Below are 20,966 nucleotides of genomic sequence, written 5' to 3'. Positions count from 1 at the left end.
ATGATTGATAAAAATAGTATTTTGCACAGTGAACTGATCTCTCCAGCTGCAGCGCTCTGAACACAGATGATAATAATCTGACTGTATGGTAACAAGCTACAAAGAACAGAGCATAAGCACATATCAGTTATATATATTCAGTGAAAAAAGAGGTTAAAAAAAAGCTTGGTTGATTGATGCAGACACTTCTTTTCCTTCTTATCTTTAAAATATTAAAAACCTTCCCCATCTATCCTCAACTCCCCTCTCCACATCAGGTGACATAGTTTTTGTTGTGTGTGACATCATGAGAGGGGCAGCAGAGAACGTCATGTTGGAGAATCACACAGAGCTGTTCTGTGTAGTGACATTCGAAATGCGGTGACAAAGTGTGAAAATTATTCTACCAATGGATGTCTCTATTTCTAGTCCTCTCCTTGGTCTGAAAAAGAGTTTGTTCGAAGTTAAGATCAGTCACTCAGAGCGGAGAATCTGCTCCCAGGCTGTTGAGCTCCTCCGGCGAGTTCTTTTCTCCTCCGGTGGCAGCCGTCTGGCGGAAACCGGCCGTGATCTCGTCAAACGTCCGGCCCTTGGTCTCTGGAACTTTGAAGTAGGTGAAGACGAGGAAAAAGAGCAGCAGCACAGTGAAGATGATAAACACGTAGGGGCCGCACAGTTCCTGTGAAGAGAAAGAGGAGAGACACTTGTTTAGTGGAGTCCTAACAAGGTTCAGTCCTCAAAAAATCTGATAGAAAAATGGATGAATTCAAATCTTAAAGAGAGTGATGATCAAGGCAATTCAGATATGTTAAATATGCAATCATTAATAACATAGGACGTTTGTAATACTTTACTACTACTACAACTTTGGAGGATATATCTTTTTTAATTCTTAATGAATGAGTGATATGCTCTTGTTTAAATTGAGCCATTCCTTCAATGACATTTCTCTGAAAATCCACTTCTAGATTAAACTAAACTTGAGAACTTTGTCTCATTTTTCTATAATTAATACCAAATTATAAAATGCTTTCCAGGAAACGTAAAAAAAAAAAAAAAAAAAATGACAGACCCATAAAATAGTGTTACCTCACAAATTCCTGTTCCAAATGTGGTTTTTTTTGTACACACCTCTACATACTGGAAAGTCATTCCCACAATGAAGTTAGCAGTCCAGTTGGAGAAACCGGCAACAGCAAAGGCCGAAGGCCTGGGTCCCTGCGAGAACAACTCTGCCACGATGAACCAGGGGATGGGACCCGGTCCCAGCTCGAAGAACGCGACAAAGGCAAAAATGGCCACGATGCTTAAATATGACATCCATTTGAGCTGGTCCTACAAGCACAGAGAACGAGACGGAGGTTAGTTACTGGGAAATACTCGGGGGGAATCTTGACAACCAGATTGTCTTAAGGATTAAAGAGAAAACCTACCAACAGAGCCATGGCAATAGTCATTAAGACGGCAGATACAGCCATTCCCAGCAGCCCCAGCATGTGCAGAGACCTACGTCCTGCACGTTCTACGATAAACAGCTGCAAACAAGATGAGAAATAAGGTCAGTGCATTACTACAAAGTGAGAAACCATTTCCAACCTGTACGCAATTCAACAAAGCATTTATGTCTGCTGCTCTAAACACCTTGGGAAAAATATTCTGATGCAGAGAAAGACATTTTACATTTATACTTTTGGTGCAACATTGATAACTTCACACAGTTTGACTGCAAAGTGATTTCGGGAATGTGCAGTGCAACCCAATAGTAATCATCTTCCACTTCAGATATTTTCAAAAACAACAATCTTGAAAATGACTGAATTAACAATAATTTCTGGACGTAAATATCTCTGTAACGTAATGCTTCAGACACCCTTATTTATCTGTAGCCTACTGTAACAGGGATTTCACTTTTCAAAATTGAAAAACGTAACTGTACTCACCGACACCACAGTGAAAGCTGTGTTAACTACACCGGCTCCAATGGTGGCATACACAGGCTGCTCAACTCCGGCTTTCTCAAAGATACGAGTGGAGTAGTAGAATACCTAGAAAGTACAACAACCACAAAGATTGAATATGAGAGAGTCTCATTTTTTTTAAACACAGTTGACATGTAGGTATGTTTCAGGGTATCTTCTTCTATTTCTGATGTAGCTCTGGTGTGAAATGGCATGTGTATGTGTACCAAGCACTGTCAGTGAAAAGTAATGTTTCTCTTTGGTTTCTGTGTCTTTTCTTCAGAATCTCAGACTGATCATTGGGATAATGTGTAAGCCTGGACACTCACAGCGTTGATGCCAGACAGCTGCTGAGAGAGCTGCAGGACGACAGCAATCAGGAGGGGCTGGCGGTAGAGATGCGAGCGGAAAAGCTCCGGGATGGTCACCTTCTTCTCCCTCATCATCTGCCGGCTCTCTTCCTTCATCTCCTGCATGTCAGAGCTCACGTCTGTGGTGCCTCTGAGCTTCTTCAACACTGAAATGTGCAGAGAGAAAGCAGGTTGTTAACTCTACAAGCTGCCCTTTTTCTTTTCTTTATTCCAGTTCAGCTACATGTTTCTTTTTCTTTGTTTTCATTTTGTTTCCTTACGATTACATCTACGTGTCACTTCACTACCATATTTCCGTAAAGCACTATTAACAAGCAACAATCTGGCAAGGATACAGCAGTTATGTGTGTGTGTGTGTGTGTGTGTGTGTGTGTGTGTGTGTGTGTGTGTGTGTGTGTGTGTGTGTGTGAACTCACCGGCCTTGGCCTTGTTCTCTTCGTTCCTGTTGATGAGCAGGAAACGAGGGCTCTTGGGGCAGAGAGGCAGCAAGATGCACTGTATCAAAGCAAGGATGAAGATAAAGCCCAAGAGGAGCGGCCACAAGTCGTCATTGCCCATGATTGCCTCCATTCCAAACACCTGAAATCAACACAGACCCACACAACACACATGAACCACCTGCACAGCTCCGAGCATGCATTCGTAAAAACATTACGTAGTAGGATGCCCACAGGTTGTATTGTTATCTTGTAGGATAATCACTAGACTTCACCATCTATGTGATAGTATCCAAATAAAACTACTGCAACAATTACTGTCCACCAACCTGTGCAATGAGGATGCCAACAACAATGCCCAGCTGGTGGAAGGTGCCCAGGGCTCCTCGTAGGGCTGTTGGGGAAATCTCACCCACATACATTGGCACGAAGCCTGTGGAGAGGCCGGAGTAGAGGCCCACCACAAAACGACCAACAATCAGCATTTCCCAGGAGTGGGCAATCTTTGAAAAGCCCATCAGAGCGGCTGCGATGAAGGCCAGGACATTGGCCATGAGCATAGAGTTCCTCCTGGAGGCAACAGAGAACAAGATACATTTAATCCAAATTAAAAAAGGTCCTTTACAGATTTGCATGCTAACTTTTTGTTCATGTGTTTTTATATCTTTCAGCACAATAAAGACTTTGGTTATTAACTTTCGTATTATATATTTGTTTTGATCATGTAAACCTTGGATAGAGTAACTTGTTAATTTATCCTTAATGTGTCCGTTATTTTAGTTGATTTGATGTGATTGTCACGTTTTTGGATACTTCGGTGCTTTTTGCGTTCTATGTGGACCCCAAGAAGAGGGGTCCCTAATCAATATTGTAACATCATTAAAGAGTTACTTAACACAAAATTCACTTTTTTAATTTAGTAAATCGTGTGTGCAGTCACTTTAGATGGTTCCTAGTCTGCATTGTTGATAACAACACAAGTTTTAGCATTTTTCCACAGAAAATCACACCTCACCAAAGAGTGTGTATCTGGGTTTAAACATTTTTTTATTTTTTTTATTGCTGTTTAAAAAAAAAATCCATATATTTAATGGATAATAAACTTTAAAGTGCCTACAGTGCCTCAATGCCTAAGATAACTATCACATTGAACTTGAAGTCTTGCAATCACAGCTTTATTTTATACTGCTTTTGCTTCGTGATACTATAATACCAGCAAGGATTCTGTTTTCCTCTCACCTTCCAAAGCGGTTGACAAAGAGTCCGACGGAGAAGGAGCCAACGATGCCACCAACAGAGAAGATGGAGACGGCAACGGACCAGATGGCCGTGAGGGTGGTCTTGGAGATGGGCTCCTGGTAGCGCTCAAAATACGTCTCATTGATGAACTTCTCAATGATCTGCCACAGGAAAAGAAAAAACAAATGTTAAATACTATTTATATGTTCTCTGAGCTGGCTTTGCAAACAGGTTTTCTCCCAACTGAATGGACTAAATAGGATAATGTTTTTTTTTTATATTGCACAATTTGAATTGAGAAACTGTGAATCATTATTAAAGCGATGGTATGTCATAGTGTTAACATAAGCTCTTGTGAATCAGATGATGTGCTAATGTTTTCCTCTTGCTCGGGCCAATACATAGAGATGGTGGAGCTGTTGCTGTCTGACCAGCAGATGGCAGCACTGTATGCTCATTACCATTTCCTGGCAAACAGGAAGCTCACCAGCTATGGTTAAGTTTCAAGTTTCTGTCCCCCTCCCCCATCCTCCATCTTCATACCAGACTAAATGTTGACAAACAGGCGCAGTGGAGCTAGTGACAGAGTTAAGCAGCAGAGCCTGTGTCTGTTTGTGTGTGCGTCACAGTGACACCTCTCATATAATTCAGAAAGGTCACCACCCTGTCTGCGACCTCCGACAACAGTATGTCTCTGACACCCCCCCCCCACACACACACACACACACACACACACACACACACACACCCATCACCACCACTCTCGTTACCAAATGACGCCTCCAGCTCGGTCATGCGCCTCTGATATAGAGTAACATCATCTATATTTGTATATTTTAAAACGCAGCTCTTAATGTACTAGAACTCAATGTTTGCAATGTAGAATACAGACTCAGCAGTGTCCTTACCACCAGTTAGGAATTGTAATGTTAGCATGTGTTCAGGGCTTTCCTGTGGTGGAGGGTTACATCGAGGAAGATACTCTTGAGACTCTTGACCCAAGGCTTGGGTCATATCAACTATCCATCAACTTATACTCACAAGACATTCTTTGGTGATATCACAAGTATGTCATCATACTGTTCCCATCACATCTGCCTTTTAAAACTGCCTTATTTAGATGAGCTCTTACTAATCTCTGGGTTTATACATTTGCATGCAGCTAAGGAATATAACTAAGTACATTTACTCAAGTACTGTCCTTAAAAGTACAATTATATGGGTATTTGTGAGACAAGCGTCTAGCAACATTGTTGTGGATACCGCAGTCTCAGCCTGGCAACCTCCATGAACTTTGAGTTTGGGGAGGAGGGGGCGGGGGAGATGACTCTCTTCAGTATTTTGAATTGGTACTGCAGTAACTATTTTAAACACTAGCTATCAGTATTACATATTGCACCTTTAAGGTTATAAAACATGAAAACTTCAGGGGGAATACTTGATAGACACTATATGGAGCATGTTGAAAGTTAAAACAAAATGTCATTCAGTGTTATTATGTGAAACTAACTTGAATGGCTGATCTTGAAAAGTTACATCATTATTTTGTGTTCTCTTCCAAGTGTATTCTCTGAATGGACTGTGCAGTCCAAACCACCAGCTGGCTCTAACCACACAATAAAACAAGATGTCTATTCATGTTGTCAGCGTATGTGGTTGGAGCTGGCTGGTAGCCGAGTCCTCAAGGTGAGCACTGTATTTAGCATGCAAAAGTAAAAATAAAATGATTCTAACAAGTAATATCATTGTTTTTTAACAAGTCTAGTTCTCTAGTCAGTTTTTACCTTTATTTTATTTTTTCAAAAGCTTGTTGAACTTGAAGTAGGTCCTTAAAAACATCTAGCCCACAGGAAGTCATATTTCAGTAGCAGTATTTTAGATATGTTTGGCAGGAACACCCAAAAACCTTTAAAAAACAAATTCATCAAGGAAATGTTTATCTCAGAAAGGTGTAGAAGTCTTAACATTAAGCAGCAAAGATGTTCCCAAAATGAAACTAACACAAAACAAAACACAGATGACCTTTCGATTACATTTCCAAACAAGGATATGATTTGCTTGGTGGTGCAGGCAGACATGCAGCAGCTCTCAGCTTGACTCTAGAGAGAGCGTATCTAATCAGAGATGCTTTAAACAGTGCATGACCTGCGTCACAGGCAGCATCGCTGCAGCCTTTATCACAAGCTGGAGCACAAAGGGGAGAGCTGCTGGTGATAATCTGAAGGGCTGTTGCTATATAAAAGTTGTATTTGTAAAGTTATAGCCTCTTAAGTGGTCATTAACTAATGAAAGATTAAGAGTCTGTGTTGAGTAACTGTTTTTCCTGCATGTGACGTTGCTTGGACCTCTGTGTGTGTGTGTGTGTGTGTGTGTGTGTGTGTGTGTGTGTGTGTGTGTGCGCGTGTGTGTGTGTGTGTGTGTGTGTGTGTGTGTGTGTGTGTGTGTGTGTGTGTGTGTGTGTGTGTGTGTGTGTGTGTGTGTGTGTGTGTGTGTGTGTGAGAGACCTAGGCTGAATATTGGGAAATGGGATAAGTAGCCAAGAGGGCAGGTTCACACTAGCCCAGTGTGTAACAGACTACATATTCACACAGCCTACCTCTCAGTCTGCAGCCCGTCTCCCAGCCACTCACAAGGCACTCGACTGAGCTACATGAGGATGAACACGTGCTCTTTTCATGGTGGAGGAGAAATTGGTGCTACACCAACAACTTGAGTGTTGTGGAGGCGAAATGCAGGATTAAATATTATAAAACATCAGTAAGTCTTCATCCCTTTTCAGCGAGTAAGGACAGACTAAGAGCTGTAATGTTTAGTCAACTATTCTGATAATTAATTAGTAGTAAATAGTAATAGTAGTAGTAAATATATAATATAAATATAAGTATAAATAAATCTAAGTAGATTTTAAGCAGAAATGCTTAAGACTGCACTCTTTTCCATGCATAGCCAGATTACAAAACAACACAAGGACTTTCTAATATTGAGTTTCATTGTGTTTGCATAATCCAAGACGATTGCACAATTTTTGCACAAATGTCTCAAGGCCTAAAATTCCCTGTTTAAGGCAAGGCAAGACAGCTTTATTTGTATAGCACATTTCAGCAACAGGGCAATTCAAAGTGCTTTACATAAAACATTAAAGAGCAGTTAAAAAAAAAATAAAAAATAAAAATTAAAACATTAAAGAGCAGTTAAAAACGATTTAAAAAAAAAATATTTTTAAAACAAGCAGGACCATATTTCTTTACCATCTCATCCACCACGGGCCCCGCAGGAACATGTGACTCTGTACTCTTGTTACCCATAACAAGAGTGGAAGTACTTCTCTTTACCTACAATACAGCCGTCGCTATAAGGCTTAGTTTAATCAAGGCAAACTTTGCAAAAATCCTAAACAGTTCCAACTGTTTTCCTTTAGATTTTATCATAAAATCTATGTCACACCCGCGTTGAAGAAATTCTCAGAAATATGTCCGTTATCTGTTCAAAAATACCACTAGATAAATTAACAATTATTTAAAGAAAGGCAACTGAGAGTTGCGGCGGACTTGCAGTTTTCTGGGAGTTTGTTCCAGATATGTGGAGCATAAAAACTGACCGCTGCTTCCCCCTGTTTAGTTCTGACTCTGGGGACAGCAAGCAGACCTGTCCTAGACGACCTGAGAGGTCTGGGTGGTTCATAGTGTATAAAAGCATGGACAAGTTTTTCCAAATCCTGCCTCTTTTGCTCCAAAAACAACCACCTCAGTTTTTTCTTTAAAAAAAATTAAAACATTAAAGAAAAAAAAAGAAAAAACAGGCGGGACCATTAAGATGTACTGCCCACTTCTTCTGCTCTTTAGGACTCAAGAAGAAATGACTAAGACTGACTCTCGGTTCTGTCTATTTCACGTTAATGAGTGAATGCATCCTGTCTCTCTTTTCAGAGACGACTGATGAAAGCTGCTCAGTCCTTCACATCAAAGTCCAGGGCAGCTTTGACAGTGTGATGACAGTGGACGAGAAGATACAAATCACGCTGTCCTCACAGTGAGGGCTCCACAAACAGCTGTGACTTTAGATCACTGTGACAGTCCATTTCCAGCACACCGCATTTGTAAAAAAAAAAAAAAAAAAAAAAGGTAGATAGAGCCAGAGCTTGGGTCTGTCTGCCGACACACCTGTGACCTGTGGACAGACAGCTGTGTAGCCACAGGGCGTGTCGAGACCAACGCAAACTTACCAGACAGAAGTTATTTAAACATGATGCAATATTGACATTCCCCAGGAAATGAATTTCTTTGGTGTATCTGTCTGCTAATAAAACCTACAGTACTTTAGATGTAGTGATTAGGTGACTGTCTACCTCCTTCATTTAATATCCTCTGAGTTTCCTTGTCTAACTTTTCCCAGCCTGTTGCTAGTCAGCATAGGTCCATTTTGGGGCATGGACACACTCTTTTACACAGGAATCAAGCCATGTCCTTGGACCCGATAGGCCTGAATGCGGCTATTATTATCTCACTCCAACCTCCCCCCACTTTCTGTCCTGTTTTCCAATTCAGTCCTTCTGTTTTCCAATCCAACAAGTACGTGAACAACCAGTAGTGGGGCAGGGTTGGCAGGGATAATGATCTATTGTATGAATGATAGCATATATATACTGCCATCCCAGTAATAAAGTGGTGGGCTAAAACACGCCGTAAAACCTTCTTGGAGATTCTGTTTGAACATCATGCTTGCAAGACATTTAACTCACCTTTTGAGGGGCATTGATGACACCGGTGTTGTAGCCAAACTGGAGAGAGCCGATCACAGCGGTTCCAACACTCAACATCAACGGAAACGTTATTCGCTGCAAGACAGTAGAGTGTAGAGGAAGTCTTGTCAGTGAAGAGACCAGTTTCACCAGTTATTTACCATTTTTCCCAATAGACAATTGTTTTATTGTGTACAAGAGCTAGGATGAGTGCAAATAGTATGACTGACAGTTGTATTGTCTTTCCTGTTTCCCGGACAATACCTTTTACTTAACTATACAGGTATATCAGTTGACATAATAAAAATGAAGTTATTGCCACATTTTTGTGTTAAATACCTTACTGTATCGCAGACTCTTTTTTTTACTCACGGTTGTGGTTCAGCTGCTCTGGAACAGACTTAACTAAATGTTTAGGTTGGTCAGCCGCTAAATTATCCCCAATGCATGTTACAAACAAGTATAATGAATGCACTGATAAAAACATCCTGAAATATCTTGAAGATGTTTGGCATCGAGCCGCGTTAAGCAACATGCTGAAATTGGACTGGCCAGAAAAGATGCTTTATGACACCTAAAGGGATACAACAAACAGATGGAGAAATGTATGTGTACATCCAACAGCCAACACCTCAGACAGACAGCTGTTCACTGAGGCATGTTTACTGAGTTGTGGACAACTTTTACTGAGAAAAACTCTGGTCAGGTCTTAGGTTTTTACTCAGCAGAGTTATCCAGATACTACCAACCTGGTCCTGCTTCTTGGAACAGGGCCAGGTTAAACCCAGGTCTGCATGTTATTGTCTGTGTTCATATTCCTGTTATTACAGAGTTCATTTGCTGCTCTATCTCAGTAGAGCCCAGTAGATTAGTAGAGATTTTCCTCATACCAAGAAGTTAATAAGCCAAAGCGGAGTATGGCGCTGTCTATTTTCTCCTCTCAGACAGACAAAAACAGCCTTTAGCTACAATTTACCTTTTGTTGTTCACTCAACAACAAAAAGGTATCACTTGTATGTCTACTAACTGTTTGACCGTCTGAGTGTTTCAGTGTAGAAGGAAACTACCTAAAAACCTGAGCAAGGATTCCACATGTACACGTTTTCATGTTAAAAGTGCACAAGCCTCGGATCAAATTTAGAGCAACACAAACAACCGAGGAGGCAATTAATCAAATTTTAATCGCAATTACAATTTTGGATCTTAACAATCACAAAAACATGGTAATCGAGAAAAACAATTATAATGCACATTATGTTTTGCAACTAAACTCTTAATTTGTTGTTTTCTGAATGAAAATAAAAGTTCAAAAGGGAAAGTATTAAGGGAAAATTCACAGTCCGAGGTGTTTTCACTGTTAATTTGTTTAACTGTTTCACTTTTCTTTTTTTTTTAATCAATAATTGCAACATCTTTCCAAAAGTCAATGATTAATCGTGTTGAATAATCGTGATTTCAGTACTGACCAAAATAATCATTGATAATCCATAATTCCATAATCAAGCAGCCCTAAGCAGAGGAGCTGCTTACTATTTCCATATTTCATATCTCACCATAAGTCATCATGCCTGGATGATTAATGTTGTGACTTACGTCCTGTGATGAAACCACTTTTCTTTCCACAGTGAGTCACACCAGATTATGTACACCAGGTTATAAATGTTATGGCAACAGTAGACTGACCTTCACAAGGGTAGATGTTACCTTCCTTTATCATATCCCGACAAAACAAGCAGAAATTAAACATCTTCATCTAAAACAAAACTTAGCACAAAAAGTAAGGAAATTTGTGTTTGGTAGATTATTTCTCTGTGGTAACAATGCTTTTTGGCAATAAATCTTATACCGTTGGAAAGCCTGTTTAGTTCCCTTTCAAATGGTGCACCATTTTTAAGGAACATGCATTTGTGGGATGAGCAGTAGCGCTGAGTTATGTGGGTTGCGCCCATGAAAAATTTGCCAAATCTTCTCTGCCAGTGCCAAACAGCTTATTCTGCCATTGACTCGTTTGGTGTTTGGTGGATTGGATCATTGAAGTTTGAAGAAACAAGACATATTGGCAATTGAACAATTTATTCATTTCACAAACAGGAGCCTCAGTAGCGTGTGGAAGAACCATACACAGCCACAACAGCCTGGCACCTCCTCCTCATGCTGGTCACCAGCCTGGTCTCACACACTGCTGTGGTGATGGCATCCCATCCTTCAACCAGCAGTCCTGACCTCAACCCCATTGAACACTTGTGGGATCAGCTTGGGCGTGCTGTTCGTGCCGAGGTGACCAACACAACCACGTTGGCTGACTTGCGACAAATGCTGGTAAAACAGGCTTTTCAACGGTATAAGATTTATTGCCAAAAAGCATTGTTACCACAGAGAAATAATCTACCAAACACAAATGTCCTTACTTTTTGTGTTAAGTTTAGTTGTAATGGAATAAACCTGCATACGTCATTTTTCTAAGTTACCCTGCAGTCCAGAGTGAGGCCTGCCGAGCCATTGGATCACAGTATAAACTAAAGTCCTTGAACAGCCACTGTTGATCCTGGTGATGTGTCTATGAGCAAGAAACTTATAATAAAGTAAGTAAGTAAAATGTATTTATAAAGCGCTTTACACAGATATAAGTCACAAAGTGCTTTAGAGGGGCAAACAGACTCCTATTCAAACCTTGAATCTCTGGAATTTTCATTTAAGCTTCTATAAAAGAAGATAAACACAAGAACCAACCCCTCCCAAAGGCCTATACTACAAAGCAAGATTTGGAGTTACCGAGGTAACTTCAGCTTCAACCCAGGGTTTTGTGTATCATGACGGTGGGTCACTTGTTACCGGGTTACATCGCCATGGTTACTTATGCTGAATACCTAACCTGAACTGACCAATCAATACTTGATTGATAATGGCATCACCATTCTTAGCAGATCCGGTGGAGCTCGGTGCATGGGCATTTAAAGACCGACAAAACCAGTTGGCATTCCCTGATAGGTATCTTTATTAAAGATATAGATTTTCAGCGTGGGGAATTACGTATCTTTGTTAGCTTTTTGAGCCGAATATGTTGCCAATGCGACACATTAGAATTATGTTTTTATATTTATTTATTTTTGCTCCCACGATCACTTACCACTGCCAGGGTTGCAGCTGAAGGAATAGGCTACAGCAACGAAAGTTTATGGAATGCACAAGTGTAATTATGGTCAGATCTTGTGCCTGACTAATGGGGCAGTGCTATTGATAAGCGTTGTGATTTACGCATTTATAGGGTCGGCTATTTTTGCCAGCTTTGCTTACTGGGTTTAGCAGCAGCGATTGTAGCCTTTTGCCTGTATTACATGTCTGTGTTCTTCATATTTCTGTAGGATTATCGTTTTCTCTTCTTGTGTAAAATATGCGGCTCTGGTAGACTTGTCAATGTTTGTGATTGGTCATATAGTGCAAACACCGCCCCTTTATGTGAACGCGCTTGTCGCTAGATTGGAAAACCCTGGGTTGCTTGAACAAGTTGTTAACCACCGTCGTGTCACACCATATGCGGGACCGCGGTTGTTAGGTTTGGTGAAGCCGGGTAACGGAAATTAATCCAGGGCATGTTGATCTTGCTTCGTAGTATAGGCCTCTGGTTTCATAAAAAAGTACAAGCCATAGAAACTATTTTAAATGCTTGTGCATGCTGCTCTGTAATATCACCAAAGTGCAGCAGTGACAGAGGTAGCCTGAGTAACACAAATTAACAACTTTTTTTTGTGGGCCCTGAATTTCTCCCCCTGATGAGGAAAAGGGAGGAGAGCTGGAAGAAATAAAAACTGCTGTGTGTTTTGGAGGCAGTTCGCCCAGTGTGTTCAGTGGGCCTGGCTATGAACACTTTAAGACCCGCCTACACTTCTGAGCCAGTAGGACTCTTGTTAAGAGGGTCACCAAGTCCACAGTATAGGCCCAGTATATAAACACAAACATACACACACCCCTTTTTCAGCATTGTGGGCTGGGGTCTTAAAGGAGCCAAGTTGTCAATGAGGAGACCAACCAGATGTAATTCTGTAAAGCCACTGCTGATTAGAAATGAACAAGAAACAGCACATGGTTTCTTTCAGTGAAAAACTACCAGCTGCTTTTTACTATAAACAGAGAATCCGTCCCCTCTAGGAAAAGTCATCACTGGAGACTTGTTTAAATCTCAGCCCATCTTGGGAATAGCTGCAATTGTTTGCAAAAATTCCCTTAATGTTTGATGTCAAAAGTGGGGATAGCAGTGTATGTTTTCAAGTGAAATCAAGAAGTCCTCTGTGACATTTTTACTTTTAACCTACATACCAAGAGACCTCCCTCAGCCTGGCCTCAGTCCACACATAATGTTTATAGGCCAATAAATACTAATCACAAAGTTTTGGGACATTCTTCAGCCAAACCTCCCCTGCTTCTGTCTTACACATCTGAGTAAGAAAGTAGGTGAGTTTGATATTGTTCCGTGTACATAGAAACCAGAAGCAGCAGTAAACATGACTTCCTCACTGGAGGAACAATGAAGTCACACCCCAAAAAAGTATTTCATGATCATAGCCTTGAAGCCAACACCGGTGACCTCATCTTGTTCCAGGCTGGCTCTCTACCTTTAGTTACCTCCCAGGCATGTTTCACTCAGCTGCAGTTTACAGTATTTTTTACATTTCTAATTAGAGTTTTTGTATTTGTTTATTTCGTATGATGGGTAAGATAGCCATTCACAAGGGCCTGGCATTACACTACGCATACCATGCTTCTTTACATTTTTTCAGGACAACCTGGGCTATCAGGATATGTATGCTGCAGGGATGTCACATGAATGTATACATTGTAATATGACTATGAAGACAAAAGGTACAAGCCAGATGTGAAGAATTGGTAGTTAATGCCTTGTAGTTAATAAGGGTTCAGAGAGATTTATGGATGTTTTCAGTCAGGATTCAGAAGGTTTTGGGTTTATAATACTGTCAATAACGAGGGGGATAAATAATCGCTAAGGGAATTCGGCCTGTACGGTCTCAGTGAATTTTGTTCACATTTTCATTATTTTACCTTCCAATTGGCAATGTAAAAAAAGCATTCAGCTGCCAAAACCCATCAGCACCCTGACAACTTTTCTTCTCCCAGGCCAAGGCTGAATTAAGGCACAGTGGTGCTGCTGGTGCATTTTCCCAACTGAATACATCTGTAATAACCCTTCTCTCCTCATGCCTTTGCTTTATTTAAAAGCTCCCTAGAGCCGACACAACATCCATGCAAATGAGCCCTATTTGCATGTGAAAAGTAGAATGTGGTGTGGGTAGGCAGCAAGTAAATTCCTGTCTAGTTATTGCTATGTAATAATAAGATTAACACTGTTCATAGCAGCTCTGGTTGCTCGGCACCACAGACTCTTTGCTCTTATTGGGTAAAAACAAATTAATAAAGCACACAATACAGGTAAATTAGCAGAATGGAAAATAAAGATCTGTGCAAACATTTACTAGACACACCAGCACACACTTTGCCATCCTTATTGGGTTCATGACAATGAAGTACAATGAGGAAATGAAGTGGAGGCTTTCTCCAAATTAGGATATGTTCAACTATAACAGCTAATATAAACCACCGTTACAACTATTTATGCGTGAGCCAAGCGTCATCCAACATCCAAAACCCTCTTCAAACATAAAGTTGATCTAAGAGAGTCAACAAACATGAAGCATGATCATGAGTTTTCTCTCACTAACACTCATGTGCACACTTGGTTGTTAAATGTGCCTCTTTTTTCAGTAAAATACATCTACTAATGCTTAATCACACAGAGAGCCAAAAAGGAAATAGAAACTTTAGCTTTGACAAGCTGACGGAGGCGTGACGTGAATTCTTTAAAGCATGAGGATGTGGTAAAACTATTCTTTGAAAATGAGATGGCTCACAACAAAGATAGGTCGATAATAACATACATATAAATGTTAACTACCTTATAGTCATGATGTATGAATACTGCAGCGTAGTCATTTACAGCTACTATAAAAGATGTTAAACCATAAGCAGTTCTCTAAAATCTGGGTGAATATCTGGCAGTGGTGGATGAATTATTGAGATCCTAAACTTGAGTAAAAGTATCAATACAACATGTAAAAAAATCTAAATCAAGTCAAAGTCAAAATGTCCCCAGCCTTTTTTAGTTTAACAAATTCTGCTTAACTTTACATCAGTTTATTACTCTGTTTCTATAAACAACTACTTAGTTTGTGACCCATCCCATCCAGACTCAATGAGAATTTCTTCTGAATCAGGTCAGGCAGGGATTAATAAAAACAGTGTTTTCTTTTTAAAGCAGAAGCAGGCTGTAATGTGGCTCAGCCCACTTCCTTGTTGCCAGAGTGAACCATATTGTTGGTGATGGCTACACTGCTGCCGTCACGTCCCTCCACACGTCACCTGTACAGTGTCAGCTTACACAGCTGTGGGGAATCCAATATGAGCCTTGTCCTCACCTCCACTCCTCTCAGCTCTGTCCAGCACTAAAGCCATCTCATGCCAACCTGTGCTGTGTAGGCAGTTTCCAAATACCTTTAGTAATTGTTTTAATGTTTTTGGTGTAGCAAAAATTGATGTAATTTCCAGCATTGGCATAGACTGTTTGACATGGCTGTCATTAAATTTAAAGCCCAGATACTATGAGTAATTTAGGCCCTTTTATCTAGGCCTAAAATGCCTAATGCATGCTATATTTTGTATATTTTAAAACACTAACTATAATAATAATATTTATATTTGACCAGTTACTTAACTAGTTTTGTTTTTCTGTGGTTGCTATGTGATTGATAAAAAAAAAAAAACTACTTTAATAACTAGTTGCCTTAGTACTAGTATTGTTTTTGCCCTTGTGTGTGTAGTATGTGTACAGAGACTCTTGAGGAGATGTACACTGTAAATAAACTGAAGTTGAAAAGTGTGTTGTGTTTCTGTGATTTAATATCTACCTCAGGTTTACACTTCTGGTGAAGAATAATTCATGTGCAGCTAAAAGCAGCCTGATCTCTACAGTGACTGTGGGCAGAAAGCTTGAAGTGATGGACATGTTTGCCTATGAAAACTTATATATCAAAACATGTAAAATGACACAGACTTAAATTTGTGCCACATAATTGTGAGTTCCTGGTACTCCTGGTTATTATTAACCCTTATTCAAACATTTTAGAACAATGAGAATCTTTTGCATGATTGACCTGTGAAATATCTCCTAGTGGCCTATGAGAGATAACGATAGAGATATTAAAAAGGTGCTTATTTATGTGTGCTAACAGAGGCTTAAGACAACCAACCCAAGTTCAAATCCCCCATGACAAACAGTTATGACAAAGAATGAGAAGACATGATATAATAGGGAATAGTAACACAAGTAAACACAACAATAAATAGGTGAGGTATGTAATTAATACACAATTATTAGATTAAGGAGTAAAACTGCTTAAAATGTGAATTACTTAATGTAGTTTACGGGTCAACAAAGTATAGCCCCATCTAGTAGCCTAAATCCAACAACTCTTGCATCTAAGCAGCCTTAATACTATTTTCAGATTCTGCAACTATTTAGCTCGGGTCGTATTATGCAGTTCAGCTTAAGAACACATCAGACAGTTCAAAGTGATTCTGTAGTGCAGTCAATGACAAGAAATTGATATTATCACATTTAGGAGATCAAACAAATAGGTCAACTACCCCTGGATCAGGGGATTGTGATTCATTAAACCGAGCTACTTTCAATTGAATCGTGAGAAAGTCAAAAGAAGCCCAGAGAGACACAGCTAGGCCCTGCATAAACCATTTCATCCAACCATCTCCTCCATCACCACAGTGTGCACAAAGTCATCCAGTTTCTCAGGAAAGTGAATTAAACACACACTCTTGCTTGCTTGTTCAGCTCAATTAAAACCCTCCTAGATCTCTTGATCGCAACGTTTGCAGCAAAGCCTCATTAAGCCTCATTAGAACATGGCATGACAGTTACACTACACTGAAGGGAGCAAGTCATGCAGATGAAAGTAAATCTACTGTACTGTCTTAAGGAAGGCCGGAGTTGGCAGATGGCTGACAGGCCATGGATGGAGAGGAATTAAGCTTGTGCAATTAAATCTGTACAATGTGAGGCTGGATGTTGGCAGATGGCTGACAGGCCATGGATGGAGAGGAATTAAGCTTGTGCAATTAAATCTGTACAATGTGAAGCTGGATGTTGGCTCTGGGCTCCCAATCAAAATACCTGTGCTGTCAAGTCTGTCAGGAATAAAATGTGTAGTGGCAGTTTCATTCACAAAAGAGCCGGTCAACTGTATGCTTGACAGCGAATTACCATTCTCATTGTTTATTGAAGAAAGTGACTTTTTCAGACACAAACAAAGCGTACCGTTGTTGCGAATGAGGCTCTAATATGACCAACAATGTGAAGTCATTAACATGCCGTGTTTTGATGGAGAAGCTGTGCGATTAGGGGAAATAACTGCATTATAATACAGCTCAGAATACAGCTAAAAGAATGATATTTAAATGCTGAAAATTAAGAGGTAAAGTAAAATAAAATATTTTTTTAACTAATCTAGTAGCGCCACCCCTGCCCCCCCGCCACAAATTTCTTTCCAATCTGTGGGAAACACTGTGAATATGTGCCATTTTGCTTAATATCAAACTGTAATTACACCACTTCCTACAGTATGTGTTACAGTATGAGTCACTCGCTGAAGTTCCTGTGTACGTGACTCCATCTGCACACAGCATGGCACAACACGTGTACATGCCAGGTACAAAAATCCTGACCACGAGATGTTAATTAGCCCGTATGGAACTGCTATTTAACTACAGACTCGCAAAAACAGCTCAGCACTACTGGAAGCAGCAAAACACAAAAGGGGGAGTGAAGCGCACAGCCTGGGAAGCAAAGGGTCAAGGCTTTAAACACCCCAGGGTTGGCAACAGCGTATTCCCTCGGTAGAGTCTCACTCTCTCTGGAAATCTGCTGTGTTGGTGTCATAGTAGAAACTGGGAACGGAGAGAACCGTTCCCATCACGTCCACAACAAACCCCGTCCAGCTGAAGGTCCACGAAAGCGCAGCGTGCATGGTGAAAAATAACACAAGGGGATAAAACAACAACATTTTCTGACCACCATGTCAGACTGGGATGCTTTATGCTCCTCCACTGGGTTTAACTGGTCTAACATCAATGACCAAGTAGGAGAGGGGAAGTTTTTGGCGTACGTGCTTCACTGTGCAGCATGTCGTGTATGTAACAGTGACCACACGCCGCACCGGGACGGTGACAGCATTAACAAACACCAGATTAGTTTACTTTCTGAACAACGAGCATCACAATCTATAACTGAGATGAGGTATATATGAGGTTAGTTACTGTTCATATCAAGAATAGCAAAAGGATACTGGATTCATTGCTCGAGAAATATTAAAAATGTTCCTACATACTCTACTTACGTGTCTTTGATACATTGAGTTTAGGGCTGCAACAGATCGGTTACATCATTTTTGTAATGAATCATTTAGTCCTAATTAACTGCCCATCACAAGTTCTCAGAGGCTAAGATGATGTTGTTTTGTTTAATCAACTGTCCCAAAGCAAAAGCACAGGCTGAAATAGTTCATTGGTCGTCGATTGACAGAAAACTGTTAAGAACATCAATAATATAACTTTCATTTAAGTAACTTAGCCAATCGTGGAATGTTTTTAAGTGACCTTCCTCAAGTACAATTTAACATTACTTGTAAATTCCTTTTTCTGCTGTCAGTATTAACATTTTTGTTGACCGGATGAGTATTAGTTAACCGAGAAAATAACCTGCAAATTAATTGATCAGGAAAATAACTTACAGCGCTATAAAATATTATTACACAACAATGGCAGGGACAATACTTTGACACTTTAAATGGATTTTTCTATAATGTCTGTAATTGTTCTATACTTTGTAATGGAGTATGATTTGTATTGATACTTTACTTTTACTTCTTGGTCATACTAAGACACTGCTATGAGGCTTTTATAAAAAGAGTCTTGGGTATAAATAGCTCCTGTCAAACTTAGGTCACAGCCCTTTTTGTTTTATTTATTACAGGAACAGAGCACCAGACCGCTATGAGCCTGTGACAACACTGCATCATACCCACAACACACGTAGCACGTAAATAAGACGCGAGACATGACAAAGCCTTCCATACCCCTAACTAGCTAGGCCTGTAACAATTATTAAAGAATTGTCTAACTGCAATTATTTTACATAACCGCGGTTATTTTGTATCTATAATTGAAGCATTAGAGCATTGTTTCAATGAGATTGGTCACACTATTGTTTGGATCAATCAAACGCAATTCCAGCAACGTTAGCAAGCCAGTGATACTATGGATTCCTACCAGAGGACGCCAGTTGCAAGTACATTCGGCTTTCGATCATTACAAGCTCACCGAAGCACCTTTACATGTGTTTGAGTAATGTAGCTAGCTAGTTAGCTAGCTAGTCCGTCTGTGGTAAAATATAAAATATACAATGTTTTATGATAATAAAGAGGCGTGACTTAGCCTACTTAGTAGGCTGTGAACCTGCTATCTGGCCAGATACGTCACATAACTGTGATATATAACAAAAGATGTATCCAGGGATTCATTTAAACTTTAATTTGTTTGAAAAAGTAATAAATACATTTTTTTTAAAAGTACTGTTTCACTAAAAGAGACAATTATATTGTTAATCGCAATTATTTCTGAGACAATTAATTGTCCAGCAAAATTTGGAATTGTTAGGCCTAACGTTACCCCTAACGTTACTACTTTGACGTAAAGGAAAAGAGAGCTCACATTTATCGGTCTCTGTTAACTTGTGTATGTTTATTAAAGAAAAAGTATATATGATAAAGCGAATTAAGGTTAAATGAGTGCAGACACGTTACTGGACTACGTGTATACTCAAGTTTCAAAAGTACTTTAAACCGACTAATAAGCACCCATAACTCCGTTATTAACTACAGAGGGGTAATAGCGACGCAATAGATAACATAAATATTAGCTGCATCGTGACTCTTCGTCATGGCTCATGTGGAACGAAGTAAGTGGTGCCTCATGGATAAAACAAAAACGAACTCACTGAACTTGCTGGTTGTTCATGGAGCATTCAACACATAACAGGTTTGACAAGGATGTAAAAGCTTCTTGTAGTAGTCACAGGATATAATTACCTTTCCTGAGTCCATGGCTGCAATGTAAATATTCGTCTTTTTCTTTGTCTTTTTTCTGTTGTTAAAGTTGACGGCGTTAGAAGAACTTCCTCTGGGTCTCCAGTTGGTTTCGCTCAGAAGTCAGTCATCTTGAAGGTTTGCTCCGTTGAAATGACTTCAAACTGCAGTTGGGTGTTTTTACAGAGAAAGGCTTCAAGTCTTTTGTGTGGCTGTCTCTTTGGCTTGAATTATTCTCTCCCGCGTCGTTTTGTTTTTTATTTTACAACTCCAGCAGCTTTAGTTCACAGCTTCATTGATATGTAAAGTCTGCCAGGATGTTGGTGTTAGGCCGCTGAAGAAGTACCGCTTTGTCTAGCTTTAAGGAAACAGCTCTCTGGAAAGCCGGGTTATGGTTCATATATTATAGCTGACGCAATTTTCGGCGGGGTGTGTCCGCGCTGGAGGCCCATCCTCCTGTATAGCCAATGAGAGAGCAAGAAGGCTTTTACATCAGACCCATTATAAAAAGAAGATCAAGCATGGAAAACAAGCCATATTACGCATTACGAAAAAAAAAAAGTGTGATCTGTGGCGTCCACGAACGTTAGTTGACTCGTCTTGCCAGATCTCACGTGAGTTTGCTGTTGAGACAGAAACAGGTCTCGAACAAAGTTATTTTCTCCTGATTTGATTCATCTAAAAGAAAGGCTATTTTAGGGTCAGCATGTTCGGGAGATATGTGTGGATTGTGAAAATTGGTCCAATATTTACTTTGGTGACTATGGGGCGATAGAAGGTCATTATCTGTGTTCATGTTGATCCTATTGGAATGGAATCGATAGAACCATACATCCACTCTCCTAAGTACAAGTAGGCCTACAGTATTATCAGGTAAATCTACTTAAAGTATCAAAAGATATAAAAGTATAAGCTACTATGCAGCATAATGGCGCCTGTTAGTGTTATACTATTGTATATTATATAAATGAATATAATGCATATAATCATCCACTCCATGTACAATATAGGCTATATCAATT

At 39.9% G+C, this 20,966-nt stretch overlaps 1 protein-coding gene across 1 annotated transcript; it reads right to left on the bottom strand.

Moving 5' to 3' along the window:
* Nucleotides 1-55: 55 nt before the first annotated feature.
* slc2a1b (solute carrier family 2 member 1b) lies at nt 56-20,335 on the bottom strand. Its single transcript, XM_031301952.2, has 10 exons — nt 19,948-20,335; nt 8,723-8,818; nt 3,985-4,145; nt 3,075-3,315; nt 2,725-2,887; nt 2,267-2,454; nt 1,920-2,024; nt 1,413-1,514; nt 1,111-1,314; nt 56-658 (listed from the first exon to the last, which is right to left on the bottom strand). Exons 1-10 carry the CDS (start codon nt 19,960-19,962, stop codon nt 458-460), a joined length of 1,476 nt encoding a protein of 491 aa, XP_031157812.1. The 5' UTR covers nt 19,963-20,335; the 3' UTR covers nt 56-457.
* Nucleotides 20,336-20,966: the final 631 nt, after the last annotated feature.

The sequence above is a fragment of the Sander lucioperca genome, chromosome 6 (assembly GCF_008315115.2).
Source record: "Sander lucioperca isolate FBNREF2018 chromosome 6, SLUC_FBN_1.2, whole genome shotgun sequence".
Taxonomy (NCBI): domain Eukaryota; kingdom Metazoa; phylum Chordata; class Actinopteri; order Perciformes; family Percidae; genus Sander; species Sander lucioperca.
This window is presented reverse-complemented; position numbering and strand designations above follow the sequence as displayed.